Source organism: Myxocyprinus asiaticus, chromosome 38 (genome assembly GCF_019703515.2).
Source record: "Myxocyprinus asiaticus isolate MX2 ecotype Aquarium Trade chromosome 38, UBuf_Myxa_2, whole genome shotgun sequence".
In the NCBI taxonomy this organism is placed as follows: Eukaryota; Metazoa; Chordata; class Actinopteri; order Cypriniformes; family Catostomidae; genus Myxocyprinus; species Myxocyprinus asiaticus.
Window position 1 is genome coordinate 4,934,658 of NC_059381.1, and position 17,079 is coordinate 4,951,736.

Consider the following 17,079-nt stretch of genomic DNA (forward strand, 5'->3'; position numbering starts at 1 on the left):
GAGAACAAACCACACTTACAGAGAGCAGACAACTCAAAGTGAACACGTTCTTGCATTCAAACACAGCATGATGAAGCGCAAATCCGAACGCAGGGATCTCAAGGCGTGTTTCAAACTTAGTTTAACTTGACACAACGACCTAAAAATGGTACGTGTATGATGCAACGCAACAGAGACGCTCCAAAATTATTCGCCTGATGCATGTGTACACTGAAGCATCCTTAGACAAGCCCTTATAATAAATCATGTACTGACCGACTAATTCAATTGCAAAATGGATTGCTGTGAACTGTAGGCCAATGATAAGCTTATGTTCAATAATATGAAAATAAACAATATATTGCATTCTAAAGCTGTGTATTTCTACATTCTGTGTATTATGTTTTTAATTCGTAACTTGTGTGCCTAAATAATGTAATGCATTTTAATTTTCAATATTCTTATTTTTTTTATATAAAGATATTATTTATTATTATTTAAATATAACTATTTATAATTATTTAATCATTATATATTGAATTATTGTTATCTGAAGGGCTTTCTCAGCAAATATTTATGTATGTGACTAATTGCTATTGATTTGATTAATTAATCGGCATACCATGTAATTAATTAGATTACAAAATTTAATTGATTGACAGGCCTAGTTACAATACACTGTGCTCTGGGATCCACAAATCCAAAAACGTGACAGGACTGCCATTCTACAAATGCAGTGAAGACCACAGCTTACCACCAAAACAGAATGTGCAGATTTTATATGCCTTACCAAATAGAGCCTGTTTGTTGCTTATCTTTCCTTTCATGAGTAACTTAACTCAAACTTTTTTGATAACAGAAAAAAAATGTAAGAAAATATTGCATCAGTAAAAAAAAAAAAAAAAAAAGTATGGTAAAAGAAATAAAACAAGATTTTCTTCTTCACATTTACTGATCTATGTAAAATGTACAAAATCTATATTTCTTGAAGAAGTTCGGGGAATAAACAAACCTATTCGGTTAAACTGTATTTGAAAAAAATGTGTCTATCAATTGGAAAACTGAATATTCACAAATCTTGAAAATGTGTTTTTAAAATATTCAATATCATAACCAAATATTTGTTTTTTTTCCTATACTTTGTTTATACTTCCACAGAATTAAATTCCTCAACTTCTCCTTACTCTTGTGCTTTTATTGACAGTCTTGCAACTGCTTTTGTTTTACAAATGTACAAAAAAACACTACAAATGTTGCAAAACTGCCTTTTTGAGCCTTTCAAAGACCTATGAGCATGCAACATCTAGGTACTCAAAATGTTCACATTGGCACTGCATTGGGTGTAACCCTTCATTTCAGAGTAAATTAAACGTACAGTACAGATTTCCTATAAACAGGATGTGGCATGCTTAATCATGCTTTTAATTAGACACCCAACGGTTCATAGCGCAGAACTGGTTTGATGATGGTTTAAATGGTGAGTCAGTTACACTGAGGACTTCATCTAATGAGTTTCAACTAATAAACTTAAACTAAAGTTAAAGACTTTATTGTTATTGTACTGGTGTGCAAAACAACGAAAATTTTGTTGGTATCCCACGTTCTCAAACATTTACATAAGAAAACAGCATCAACAATAAATATATAAATGCAAACAGATTAATATAGATTAAAAGTAAAAAATAAATAAAACCTTTTAAAATGTGCAATTACAAATATAATTTATAAATGGAGACCAGTCAGGAAGTGTTCAAAAATTGTACAGCTCTAGTAAAAAAAAAAAAAAAAATTTTTTTTTAGTCTTGTGGTACGAGAGTAGATTGTCCTATATCTCCTACCCGAAGGGAAAAGATCAAAGAGGTAGTGTGCAGGGTGAGTGGGATCCCTAATAATTTTGGAGGTTCTGCTCTGACATATGGACAAATAAATGTCCTCAACTGATGGTAACTGTGTGCTGATGATATTTTGTGCCATTTTGGTAACTCATTGCAGAGCCCTCTGTTCCTCTCTTGTGTAACTGCCGTACCAAGATGTGATGCAGTAAGTCAGTACACTCTCCACTGCACATCGATAAAAGTTCGCAAGAAGTTTCTGATGCAATCTTGCTTTCTTTAATCTTCTCAGAAAATAAAGACGTTGTTGTGCCTTTCTGATGACAGTGGAGGTGTGTAGTCCAAGAAAAATCCTCTGTAATGTTCAACCCCAAGAATTTAAAACAGGTGACTCTCTCCAAAGCCACTCCATTTATAAACACAGGGCTCAGATAAATGTTCCTTGTTTTGCTTAAATCCACCACAATCTCTTTTGTCTTCTTGATGTTAAGGATGAGATTATTGCTGGAACACCATGCTGTCAGATTTTGTAGTTCGTCCCTGTATGCATACTCATCATTGCTCGTAATCAAGCCAATGATTTTTATATCATCCGCAAATTTTACAATGGTGTTTCTTACATGAGCAGGTAGGCAGTCATGAGTGAAGAGTGCATATAACAGGGGACTCAGCACACATCCCTGTGGAACACCAGTATTCAGGGTAAGACTTGAAGAAGTGTACTTTCCTAGTCTGACATTCTGGGATCGGTTGGTTAAAAAGTCCAAAGTTCAGCTGCAGCTGGCAGCACTTTTCCTAAGCTGTGGAGATTGGACACAAGTGCTTTGGGGATGACCGTATTAAAGGCCGAGCTAAAATCAACAAACATCATTCTGACATATGTGTTTGACTTATCCAGGTGATCCGAGGCGGTATACAAAACAAGGTTGATTGCATACTCTGTTGATCTATTCTCCCGGTAGGCAAACTGATGCTGATCTATAGAGGCTGGAATGATACTTTTAATGTGTGCCAGAATCAACTTCTCAAAGCACTTTGATTTTAAAGGCGTAAGTGCAATTGGTCGATAATCATTCAAGTAGCTCACCTTTTGCTGTTTGGGGATGGGCACAATTGTTGTAGTTTTAAGACACTTAGGAACAACAGCACAGGCCAAGGAGAAGTTAAAGATGCTGGTAAACACCTCTGATAGCTGGTCGGCGCATTCCCGAAGTACATGCCCAGGAATACCATCAGGACCAGCCGCTTTCCTAACATTTACACTGTGCAAAACTCTTCTGACGTCGTCTGTATCAAATATTACCGATTCGTGTTGGTCGAGTGACAATGCAGGCCATACTATTCTATTACTGTTGTTCTCTGTGTCAAAACGGGTAAAAAAAAACATGTTAAGTTCCTCTGCCAAACAAAGATTGCCATTTATGGATGGATTGTCATTCCTTTTATAATCTGTGACAGCTTGTATGCCTTGCCACATATGTCAGGAATTACCATAGTTGAAGCTGTTCTCAATCCTGAGTTTATAATTACATTTTGCTGTCTTAATACCTTGCTTTAGATTAGCTCTGGCCACAATATAGGCTACCATATCACCTACCCTGTAAGCAGCATCTCTTTGTTTTAATAGATTTTTAACCATCCATGGTTTTTAAACCGTCCATGGTTTCTGTAAACTTAAACTAAAAAAAACTAATGTGGTGTTGCTGGCTAAGAACTTGGAGCAGAATAGTTGTGCTGTATGTAGTTACATTTCAAAATGATTACTTATTATTTATATATTTATTGTATATTAAGTTGTTTAAAACATCGCACTAGTTTACTTGATTTTAAGGGTGCAGTAGGATACATTCCACCTAAATACATGTTACATTGCATGATTTATGAATAAAAGAAGACTTCTGTTTTAATTGATTACATAAATTATGCAAAGTCATGTTTGACTTAAACCTGTAAGTTCCTTATGAAGTAATTCTCCCCTTTGTTTATCTAGGTCTAAGTTCCTATTCATAAAATACACCCCTATATATTTAATTATGATCTTTCATTCTATTGTATGTTTCATTTCCTCATCACGGCCCAACCCCTGTCATCAGCTATAAATTGCCCCCTGAAATGAGCACAGTGTTAGTTCATTCTCCTCTTCACCAAAGATGGATCAACAAGTCTCTTTTGTGCTGCTTTTCATTCTTTTCACTGGAGGTATAAAAACATCTAGGAGTATTTAATGCTAGTCTATTTAATTATTGGTACGCATACAGAGGTCATTGAATGTCTTTCTCTCTCTCTCTAGGATACTCTCTACAATGTAACTTGTGCATACAAAACCTTACGGGTTCTTGCGAAGAAACTACAGTAACATGCCCCAGTGGATTTTCCCAGTGTATGAGTTCAAAATTCGAAATAACTGGTAAGTCCAGTATGATGGAGTGGACATTTACTGTTATAATTTAACTTGTCACATAACTGCTACTCTTTTACTGGGCAGAAATAAAAACTGCAAGCACAGAATATTTACCAGATTTGTTTTATGATTTCTGACTATTTCATGAAGTACAGTAGGATCCAAAAATCTGAGACCACATTGAAAATCTGTGATTTCAAATCTAACTTAAACCTGTAAATAAACAAAGTTTTAGGATTAAAAAAATAAATAAAAATAAATAAATAAAAAAAACATTATGACGTAAAATAAACAAGAAATATTAAGATTCTGCACAATCTACTTAAGTTTAAGTTACTAAACCAGTGTAAGAACATTTGTGACATTAAATTTAACGTTGTACAAAAAGGTCATATTTCCATGCTTCCATTGAAGCACACAAGTACAATCATGCTGGAATAACATGGATCATCAGGTTTTGCACAAACTTGTGTAATCCATGCCAGCTCAAGTGCACGCTGTCATTGAAGCAAAAGGGAGAAATACCAAATACTAATTTTGAAACCCATGTTAAATTTACACAAATTGACATAAATTGTATTAAATTAGAAAATGCTAAATAAAAGCATTTTCGCAATGATCTCAGACATCTGGACCTCACTTTTTGTAATTGCACGTTTTTATGTCTTAAACAGTATTATTGCCAGTGTTGGGTTAGTTACTCAAAATAAGTAATCCAATAAAAATGTATTCTCTAAAATGTAAGCAGATTACTTTAACTAAAAAGTAATCACACTACTAATTATTCTACTATTAAGTTACTTTCTAAGTCACTTTTCCTAGAAATTTTTTAGGTAGGCTTGGGATCAATGCCGTTTTCATGTATCGATAATCGGAAAATTTACCCGATGATTATCAATATAGATCAGGATTTTTTCAGATAAAAATAGGGCTGCTTGTTGCACAATAGTCTTTATCTTTGGTAAAGTGTGAGCAGCAGGGTTAATTAAAGTGGGTTGCGCATCTGGCGGACAACATGATGCATTCTGAAATTTGAAACAATTATTATCTATGAAGGTATGTACGCACACAGTGTGGGCTCGCCATTTCCAGAGGCTGTTAAAAATTCAGCATTGCCACTGAGCTCAACTCGCAAAGTTTTCCATTAAATTAGGCCCAAATCATTATCAAAAGACGATTATTTACTCTAGTCATTACTGGATGATATATTGTGTTTAGGTTCTTTCATAGAGCCTACACAATGTGTTTTCAGTTACAAGTATGTCCTTTTGTGGTTTGACAGCTTGAATGAAAGACCTGTTCAATGCAACATACAGATAAATTGCATAATTAACAAAGCCATTTCCAATAGTTCAGTTTGCACAGTCACACCAGTTTCATACACTAACCTGCAAAATCAACATCATTTTGTTAATTCTTGAAGAACTACAAAAACTTTCGTAACTTTGGACTGCCACCAGCTCGTAATGTGTTTGTGATGGCATGTTCGTGCCACTACCGGCTTCAGTAAATGTTATGTCACCCCTTTGTGGTCTCCCAAAGCTATTACATCAGGCTACATTGAATGGAATGCAACTGGCAGTGAATTGAAAGCACACAAATTAGGCTTCTAATTTAAATAACGGCTGATGTTAATATATCGATGCCTCAAATTTATCGATAAAATAACATGCCAATCAATAATCGATATATTGATTTTTTTAATGACATCCCTAGTTTTTGGTTTTCTGCTCAAATTCAAAATGTTCCTTCAGCTGTCACAGAAACACTAACAGACGTACAATTCATATTATAAATGTATTATACAAATTACTGTAATCAAGATAAAGTAATAATTTTAATTGAAAGTCAGTAACTGTAATCTGATTACAAGAATTTAAAATGACATTTTTACACTTCTTTTTTGACTTAAGTAATTAGATTACAGTAATTTATTACTTTGTAATCGGATACGCCCAACACTGATTATTGCAACATGATCACATGGGAAGTAAACATGTTGCAACCAAACCAAAAGTGTGATTACCTTCTTCTGCGGCATGACTAAGAAGCCTCAGTGACCCGGGTTCTTGTCCCACATTGAAACTAAAAAAAAGTAATCGTATTTGCATTATCATTGACGGGCGCGATTCTGAGCTTTTATTTACCATCTGAGATTACATTTTTACTCCACTGATGGTTAGGTTTAGGGTTGGGATTTAGGTCAAGTTAATAAATATGTATTTAATAATTTACAACTAAAAATACTAATACTAAAAAAAAAAAAAAAACTCGCTTTTGGCGTCACCCTGTGGACATTTCACCCAGAAACTGGAGCTTATGTGCCCAGATGTTCAAAAACACTTTCCGCTTCAGCCACTGGGGACAGTGGTTAGAATTTCAGGAAGCACAGACCGAGTTTAGCTGAAGAACTTTCTACCATCTGTTGCCGGTGAGATCAGAGTGAAATACAGTGTGAAAAAATTTACGCTAAAATAAGTTTTATAACAGTTGACAACCAATCAATCACTTACTAAACAATATTTGCCTCATTATATATTGTTGCACTTTGTACAGTATAGTCCAAATGTATTTTGACCACATATTTTCATGTATTTTATTATACAGTACATGTTATTATATGACTAATATTTAGCCAGATTTACATGGCAACATTTCCAAGAAGATATCACTGCGTTAAATTATCACTGATCTTATTGCATTAAGTATTGTTATTCCTGCATGATTCATTTATATCATTGTTTTCAGGTGAATCTTCTATGAAAATGAAAATAAAGAGTTGTACTCTGCCATATGCTTGTCAACCTGCATTTCTGAACTTCGACACCATTAAGATTTCTACTTTGTGCTGCAACACTGACCTCTGTAATAGCCAAGATGCTCCAGGTATTGTCCTTTATTATCCATATAATGACTACTGTATCTCCTTAAAAGCTAACATGAAATGTGCTCAACAAGAGAAAAATGTAGTTTGGGACTTAATTTCATTCATTGAGAATTAATTGGACCATGAGAAGTAATCTCTATATGACAGGTGTTTATAGGGGAGGGGCTGAAATTGAAGAGAGCCTGGTGATGTCAGCTGAAAAGATAAAGTTGTTTCATAGGCGGAGCACATTATTACATTTTGATGAAAGATTACAAAGACAAAAATTGTTGTGTGTGTGTGTGTGTGTGTGTGTGCATAAAATGCACAGATGAAGGAAAAGGTATATAGTAAATGTCAATTTTGAGATCATGTCGACTTAAATATGTCAGATATTTTTAAATAATTCATGCATATGCTTATAATAAATTTTTACACAAGAAAATAAATATTTATTTTATCATTGTAAAAAATGCAGAAAATTTTCATTTAATCATTGTGTAGCTGATGTGTTAACCCCTTAACTCTGGTGCATTTTTGGGCTGCCGCCCACAATTTTTCACACTCAAATTTAAAAGCTCACCATTCACACATACTGTGGACTAATTGCATAAAATTTCTCATTTTTCAGAGAACCACCCAAATAAAAAAAGACTCCAATTATTCATAAATAATATTGTGTTTATAATCTTATAATAAACAGATTTTTTCCCCCTAACTTTGTAATGTAATTCTGGTTCTGTTTCCTCAAACTCACTGTGAAAAGTCTCATTTTATTCCACTAGGTGGCAGAAAGCACAAAAAGATTATTTTCTCTATCACATTCAATCACAATATACAGATCTGAAATGTAGGTGGTGCTCTAACGAATTTTAGCCCTCACAGGTGTGTTCGTCCATAGATATTCAGTCTAATTTTCAGTTCAAGCACCACCGTTGTCGTTTCATTGAATATCTTAGCCTCTGAAGCTCAATCTAGGTGTCATTAGAAAACTGAGATTCTCCACTTTGCTATAATATAACATTTTATCATCAATAGTTGAAAACATATTTTCTGATGTTTTGTTTTACATGCTTTTCCTTCTGGATGACATATTTGTTCTGGACCTCTAAGATATAACATTGAATTATTCAGCCAAGCAAGCTCACAGACAAGTAAAAAAAACAAACTAATGTTTTAACGAACTTTCTAAGGTAAAAGCAGATATAAAGTTTTTGGCTACTTAGGGCTTACAGCAGCAGTTATGGGAGCATAAAAGTGACATTTGTATTTGATGACTTACAGAAATCATATTTCACTTTGTGATTCTTTTGAAAATCTTTCTAACTGTGGTATTAGGGCAACAAAATTATCTATACAGTCACATTCCTGAGAGTGAGAGCTTTCATTTGATATATGACTTGTCCATTTAGGTGCTATGTGAAGGACATTTATTTTTATATAAAAATTTCTACCCAATTACCTCTAGATGCGCTAATTTTCAACGCAATTGTTTTGAGATCTTTGTTATTTTAAGTAAAATAAGTGCAAAAGTGATGGTTATCTCTGAAAAGTTCAGATTCAAAGCTTTCAAATGATACCTCATATGCCTGAATTATTTACAGTTGTGCTCAAAAGTTTGCATACCCTGGCAGAAACTGTGAAATTTTGGCATTGATTTTGAAAATATGACTGATCATGCAAAAAAAAAAAAAAACTGTCTTTTATTTAAGGATAGTGATCATATGAAGCCATTTATTATCACATAGTTGTTTGGCTCCTTTTTAAATCATAATGATAACAGAAATCACCCAAATGGCCCTGATCAAAAGTTTACATACCCTTGAATGTTTGGCCTTGTTACAGACACACAAGGTGACACACACAGGTTTAAATGGCAATTAAAGGTTCATTTCCCACACCTGTGGCTTTTTAAATTGCAATTAGTGTCTGTGTATAAATAGTCAATGAGTTTGTTAGCTCTCACGTGGATACACTGAGCAGGCTAGATACTGAGCCATGGGGAGCAGAAAAGAACTGTCAAAAGACCTGCGTAACAAGGTAATGGAACTTTATAAAGATGGAAAAGGATATAAAAAGATATCCAAAGCCTTGAAAATGCCAGTGAGTACTGTTCAATCACTTATTAAGAAGTGGAAAATTCGGGGATCTCTTGATTCCAAGCCAAGGTCAGGTAAACCAAGAAAGATTTCAGCCACAACTGCCAGACGAATTGTTCAGGATACAAAGAAAAACCCACAGATAACCTCAGGAGAAACACAGGCTGCTCTGGAAAAAGACGGTGTGGTTGTTTCAAGGAGCACAATTCGACGATACTTGAACAAAAATGAGCTGCATGGTCAAGTTGCCAGAAAGAAGCCTTTACTGCGCCAATGCCGCAAAAAACAATACCTTGACATGCCTCACAGCTTCTGGCACATTGTAATTTGAAGTGATGAGAACAAAATAGAGCTTTATGGTCACAACCATAAGCGCTATATTTGGAGAGGGGTCAACAAGGCCTATAGTGAAAAGAATACCATCCCTACTGTGAAGCATGGTGGTGGCTCACTGATGTTTTGGGGGTGTATGAGCTCTAAAGGCACATGGAATTTTGTGAAAATTGATGGCAAAATGAATGCAGCATGTTATCAGAAAATACTGGCAGACAATTTGCATTCTTCTGCATGAAAGCTGCGCATTGGACGCTCTTGGACTTTCCAGCACGACAATGACCCTAAGCACAAGGCCAAGTTGACCCTCCAGTGGTTACAGCAGAATAAGGTGAAGGTTCTGGAGTGGCCATCACAGTCTCCTGACCTTAATATCATCGAGCCACTCTGGGGAGACCTCAAACATGCGGTTCATGCAAGACGACCAAAGACTTTGCACGACCTGGAGGCATTTTGCCATGGCGAATGGGCAGCTATACCACCTGCAAGAATTTGGGGCCTCATAGACAACTATTACAAAAGACTGCACGCTGTCATTGATGCTAAAGGGGCAATACACAGTATTAAGAACTAAGGGTATGCAGACTTTTGAACAGGGGTCATTTAATTTTTTTCTTTGTTGCCATGTTTTGTTTTATGATTGCGTCATTCTGTTATAAACGACAGCTGAATATGAATCCCATAAGAAATAAAAGAAATGTGTTTTGCCTGCTCTCTCATGTTTTCTTTAAAAATGGTACATATATGACCAATTCTCCAAGGGTATGCAAACTTTTGAGCCCAACTGTATATGGAGACTTAAATGTTTTAAGCAGGACCTGCCAGGTTAATCTAAGCATGGTGGAACATCCATGATCGTCTTGACATATCATTCTCTCAAACTTAGAAGCGTAAGAGGCATTGTTTCATGAAACAGTATATTTTGTACAGAAATTTAAATAAAATTACCCTTGTTTCTTCTGTAGATCCCATCTCTACCCCCAATGGGAAGCAGTGTTACTCTTGCAATGGACCAAACTGCGCAAATGTATTGCGCTGTTCAGGGAATGAAGACTACTGCATTAAAGCGAGAGGTAAGAATCTAATAACTGAAGAAGAAAGTTCAAGTAATTATTTGGTCTCTCCATCATTGGTGGGCCATATATTATCCTGAACACATTATGACATGCATTATAAGTCTGTCTTAAATACAGTATAGGGAACAAAGAGGCAAGCTCTGCCTTTGCATGTCATTTATTTACGACTCAACTTCTTTTTACTCTCTTTTCATCAGGGAATTTTGGCGGCGTGTCAACTACGGTAAAAGGATGTGTCCCTAAATCTGTCTGTGATGCCGCAACATCGATTCCAAATCTTGTAGATGTCACATGCTGTCAGGGGAACCTGTGTAACAGTGCAAAGAGCTTCACCCAAAGCCTCATGCTTCTCTTGTTGCCACTGTTCTCCTACACCCTGTTTCACTGAGTTCACTGAGTTTCACAATGTGTATGAAGATTGAAAAAATACATGTCTTTTTATTGACTATTAATGAAGCAACATAATTTGTTTGAAAAGAAATTATAGCAAAAGGTTGTTTAGATGAAAATTCGTCATGAAAATGGCGAAGAAGACTTTTAACCCACATCTGGGGTAAAAGGCCCCCAGAGTGGTTATAGTGATATTGGTAAATGTAGGGACAATAGTTATACTGCAAAATTTGTCAACTTAGGCAAATACTTTTGATGTTTTTTTGAGTAACAAATTAAAATAATGCTGACTCATTGTGATCGAGAGCCTATGAGTCGGTTTCCATCACGGGATTTTAATGTGTTCGAATGACTTATTTCTTGTTTTACTCCTTTTCAATATTTATTGGGGTTTTATTGTGCAAATGTTTTATCTGTCCTATTTATTGGTGTTTTAACTCTATCTCATGTTCTTATGTATTTATACAGTTATATTGTATTTAAGAACGGGAAGGCAAGAGTTAATTTGATTTTAACAAAATGGTATAAATCAATTGAAAATGGCGGGAAAATTTTGTATTTAAGCAAGCCCACTAGGAGGGAAAAAAGATGGACGACCAGTGTTGGAGCACATGGACAAGGTTGTTAGCGCTGTTTGAGTGTGATGGAAACGCTGGTCTCCATTGTTTAGGGAGGGAAGTGGGTACTGCTCTAATACCATAAACAGGTAGCTTTTAGACTGTTTTTAAAATGACCTTGGTTTTATTTGCTCTTAAAGGGGTCATATTATTTTTTTATTTTATTAGTTTATTATCTTCCCTGAGGTCCACTTATAATATTAGTAAAGTTTTATTGCACCAAACAGTCATAATTGTCATATATAATAATGTTCCACCCAAACTCTTAGTTTTAAGCTGTGTGGCCCTTGAAGACTTCAATGTAAATGCCCGCTGTTGTTATTGGCTAACATCTTACTATGGAGTAAATTTCCCCCTAATGTATTGTGGTCGCACATCAAAAAATAATAAACGTGAATCAAAAAATGTAAAACACTTGAAAATATATTGCAAAAAAAAAAAAGAAGCAAAATCATCTGACATTTTTTGCTCTTATTTAAATTTTTTGCACACTTGCTGTGTTTTTCTTTGCTCACGTTTCCAAGTTCTTCACTTGCGATTCCAAATTTTCATGCAAAACAGGGTGGGGTTTAGCATTCCCATTGTTCCACTAGTTCTAGACTGACAGCTCTAATCTAGCCAGTCAATCAAAGTGGGGAGTTGATGTCACTCCAGTGTGACTCTGGCTTACTGCTGTGCTCCAACGTGAACAGATGAAGATCGTTAAGACAGTGGAGAAAATCTCACTGCGGTTCAAGGTTTGCCTCATTTTCTCTCATTTAAACTAAGAACTGTGTTACATCAAATGATCTACAGTAAGTTGAAAATAGCACGTTTTAAAAGGAAAAGTCCTGATTACAGCACTTTGATAAAAATACCAGTTAAAACCAGCCTAAACTGGTTGCCCAAAAGCATCGCAAGCTTAAGTTGATCATAGAGACCATTGGCGGCAATGGTTTCTATGATCTACTTAAGCCCCGTTCACACCGCTAGCAACATTGCGCAAGACAGCAACACCATCCCATTCATTTTCAATGAAAGCACAGCCAGTGACGGTTCTAGAGGGGGGGCACCTGACAGCAGCCTGCCATCCCCCCATGTGCCCATGTGCATGCTGTCTAGAAGCTGGTGCCTGTATAAAATATGACCATAACACACCATTTCAAATGATCAGCTGAAGAGCACAAATCATGTATTAATAATACCTTAAATGTATAAATGAATCAGCTACTCTGGCAAGTGTAACGGGGTGTAAGGGTTCAAATTTTTCACAGTTCAGTTTGTATCATGGTTTAAGGGTCACGGTTTCGGTATAGTTCGGTAATTGCTTTGTTCAGAAAAAAAAATATTACTGCCAAATCCAAAGAATAATCTATTTGGTAAACACTTCAACAGGTTTGCCCTTAAATAACAACAGTAACCATAGTTTAACCATGGTATTTGTAGTAAAATCATAGTAACCACAATATAAACATGGTTACTGTCATGGTTACAATATATAGTAAAATCATGGTTACTATATAGAAACTACAGTATTACTGTTATAAAACCATGGTTAATTATATCAAAACCATGATTTCTGCTCAGAAAACCATGGTGACAGCAGTCATGGTTACTACAATATTACTATAGTAAAACCATGGTTAATTTTCATCAGGGTCCTTAACTAAAAAAAAAACATTTTCTCTAATTACTAAATCAACATCTTAACTTAATACCTGCACAAATTTGCTACATGCATCTACATAAAGTGCACTTCAAACTCATCTCAACATATATTCAATATTTGGAAGTTGTACATCACTATAAAAGGAATAACCTGCTATTAAAATGGATACGAGATGGATGTTATAATAATGCTGCTCGAGTATTTTAATAATATGTGGAAATCCCACACTCGAGACTTGACCTGGACTCCAGTGTTAAAGACTCGAGACTTGACTCTGACTTCAGATGAAAGACTCGTGATCATCTCTGATACTGTGTACCTAAACATTTACAGCAACTTTACCTCGCCACTCGCCAAACCGAATGTTAAACACAATATCCCTCGAGAAGTTTGATTCACTGAAGTATGAAAAACAATATAAGCAGCACTCCACTCTGATCATGTCAAGTTTTTTCAGGTATATTGTCTTGTTCTCATCATAATTTCTCACACTGAAGCATAACTTTTTTCTAGTTAGAACTTTAATCTAATTTTTCTGTAAAAATATCTAAAAATCCTTAAAACAAGATAAATACACTTGAGTAGCAAAACCGCGTAAGATTTTGTTTGAGAGAATGTTTTTTTTTAATATAAGTGAATTTTCTTACTTTATTTACTTGTTTATAGTAAAACAAGTGAAAAAAAAAAAAATATCGGCCAGTGCTGAAGTAGTAATCCAAAGTATTTAGATCACGTTACTGACCTTGAGTAATCTAACGGAATACAAATTACATTTTACAGCATGTATTCTGTAATCTGTAGCAGAATACTTTTTAAAAGTAATCTTCCCAACCCTGGCCGTGTTGTTCATAACAGTTGTCAGTTGAGGCCGCTATTTTGCTATTTTTGTTTTTAACAACTGTTTCTGCACAATGTTGGTCTCAATAAAGCTCATTTGGCATCTTTGGAGTTCGGGGTTTTGGAAAGAGGTGGCATGACTAATCCATCGGCTCTACTTTCGCCTGGCACCGCAGTGCGCCAGACCACAGACTGCCCGCAACTCCTTAAATTCTAGAGGCGTTTATACTATGAAACAATAAGGGGCAGCCCAGAGAAAATATCATCTGAATCAGCAGAATGTAGAAGTGAGAAGACGTAGTTTGCCAGTCAGACACAACTACTTCAAACCTTTAAAAGAATCTTTGTAATAAAAGCATCAAACTTCAATCTGGTTTTGTTTTTATTCGATATTAAGGCACCGGACAAATACTTGTATCATGCCTTAAAATGCTAATAGAATATTTATTGATCTTACTCCTATAAATGTATACATGCATATAGATATGCTACAATATTAAACATTTTTCTCACAAACCATTCAAAACAACTTAAATCTAAAGAGCAATGCTACAGTCTCTGCGACATTCAGTGTGTAGAATGCACCTCTACTATATTTTATGCTTATAAAAGGTACATTGAAATGCTTACATTCATGCTTACATTCACATAAATTCTTTTTTTTAGACTCTTTTCTCCCAATTTGGAATGCCCAATTCCCACTACTTAGTAGGTCCTTGTGGTGATGCGGTTACTCACCTCAATCTGGGTGGTGGAGGACAAGTCTCAGTTGCCTCTGCTTCCGAGACAGTCAATCCGCGCATCTTATCACATGACTCATTGTGCATGACACAACGGAGACTCCCAGCATGTGGAGGCTCATGCTACTCTCCGTGATCCACGCACAAATTACCACGCGCCCCATTGAGAGCAAGAACCACTAATCGCGACCACGAGGAGGTTACCCCATGTGACTCTACCCTTCCTAGCAACCGGGCCAATTTGGTTGTTTGGGAGACCTGGCTGGAGTCACTCAGCACACCTTGGATTTGAACTTGCGACTCCAGGGGTGGTAGTCAGCGTCAATACTCGCTGAGCTACCCAGGCCCCCACATTCACAAACTATTATAGAAATGGTAACATGCGGTGTAGTGACTGAGAAGTTTGTCTAATTCATAAAACATGAGCAAAACAATTGTATGTGTAAACGCATGCTTATGTAAATTGTCCCATTTAAAAAAAATGCCACAATTTACACAATAATTGTTTAAAGATTTGCACACATTTTTGTTCTGCTGGTGTTTCATGAATAAGGCAAATTTACTTAATTTTCATTAACCTGTGTTATTTTTTTATGCCCTCAATGTTTTTTGGCAATGTAAAAATCTTAAGAAACTTTGTAATAAAAAGCAACAAACTTCTATTTCTATTTATGGAATATTCGTTATCCATAAGATGAAATCGTCAGAAAATAAACCTAATTTTAATGTATTTATGATAGAACGGTAATGTTATGATAAGGTGGTAAAGCTTTGTAAAAATAATAAAGCAAAAAGATTTGTTAAAATGTTTGATTTAACTTAATTACCTTTTTCTTTTGAAACCCCTCATTTATTTATTTTGTATTACTATAATTAACCTACTTTTATAGCGTTATTGTTGGTTTGTTTTTGTATGTTTGCATTGTATCTGAACATGTTTAACAGTATAGCCAATGTTGCCTCTCACAAGTCATACATTTTTTAATGCAGTGCCGCGCTCACTGTTCGCTCAGTTACAAAACATGGGATGCACACACTGATATATAATATAGAACTGGATTGCTCATAACGTCATATCAGTGAAGCCACTGCGCCGCCATATTGTCCAAACATTCCAGTGTGACTATTGACTTAATAGATCATCTCACTTCAGCGAGTAAACATTAGTCATTCAATCACTGATTTTATATTTGAAATCTGCATGTACATCCCTACAATGCAAACGTCCTACACATGCAATTATTTATTTATTTAAAGTCAGGAATTGTTCCTGCTGCTTGAAGACCCGAGCGAGTTATGTGTATCTGTATCAAACAGTATCCACCTCTAACAAACTTCATCAGCGAACAAATCAGCTGAATGTAAACAAGTTCACTGAAACTGAGGTAAGATACAAACAGACTTTTTTATTAAATAATTATATAAATTTTTGTTCAGAGTTACTTGTTTCATGCTTTCATTAAAAAGTGCCTTGTTCTCACGGTCACTTGAATAAGAGCACGCGCTCTCTCTCTCTGTATCATGCCTGAGGGAGACACGCAAAGCTGGTTAATTAAACGAATACACTGGGTTTAAACGGCAAACGAACATGTATTTATGACATGTATCCATGTATGACTACAGAGTCATACTTTTTTTTAAAAATCCCAGTCTGATATTTTTAATTCACTTTCGGGGTTAAGGACGTATTGTCACCCTAAACTAGCTGATATTACATCTTTTCCTACTTGCACAACTTTTGGACAGTTTTGCCCCTTGTTGTGCTGCACTGATAGACTGAACACCGGGGCAGGTGGATGCTCTGATATCGCGGTCCGCGTATATCATCTCCCTCGTAATGAATATTATCCATAACAAGCAAATCAAACATTAAACATGATTGTCACTAGAGAGCGAAATGCAACTGTTGTATCCGCAGGTCAGAGACGGTGAAACGGTCAGTCATTGAGTTTGGGCATATCAAGATGGCCGCTCGAACACTTCCGGTGGCTTCACCTCCTGCTGGCAGTTTACCGTTACATCAGCGATCCAGTTCTATATCAGTGGATGCACACTGCTGCGTGAATAGACCTTTTCACAGACTGTGATGACACGTTTCTGCCTTATTTAGCAGTGTAAATCTTGCAATTTTTTTTTTATTATAATTTTTATATATATATATATATATATATATATATATATATATATATATATATATATATATATATATATATATTTTGAGCATACATTTATAACATTATGCTTATTGTTATATTACTCTG

At 35.5% G+C, this 17,079-nt stretch overlaps 1 protein-coding gene across 1 annotated transcript; it reads left to right on the forward strand.

The window, feature by feature from the left end:
• Positions 1-3,904: 3,904 nt before the first annotated feature.
• LOC127428672 (urokinase plasminogen activator surface receptor-like) lies at positions 3,905-11,276 on the forward strand. Its single transcript, XM_051677179.1, has 5 exons — positions 3,905-4,010; positions 4,102-4,218; positions 6,961-7,098; positions 10,476-10,583; positions 10,784-11,276. The coding sequence occupies exons 1-5, from the start codon at positions 3,962-3,964 to the stop codon at positions 10,972-10,974; spliced, it is 603 nt and encodes a 200-aa protein (XP_051533139.1). The 5' UTR covers positions 3,905-3,961; the 3' UTR covers positions 10,975-11,276.
• Positions 11,277-17,079: the final 5,803 nt, after the last annotated feature.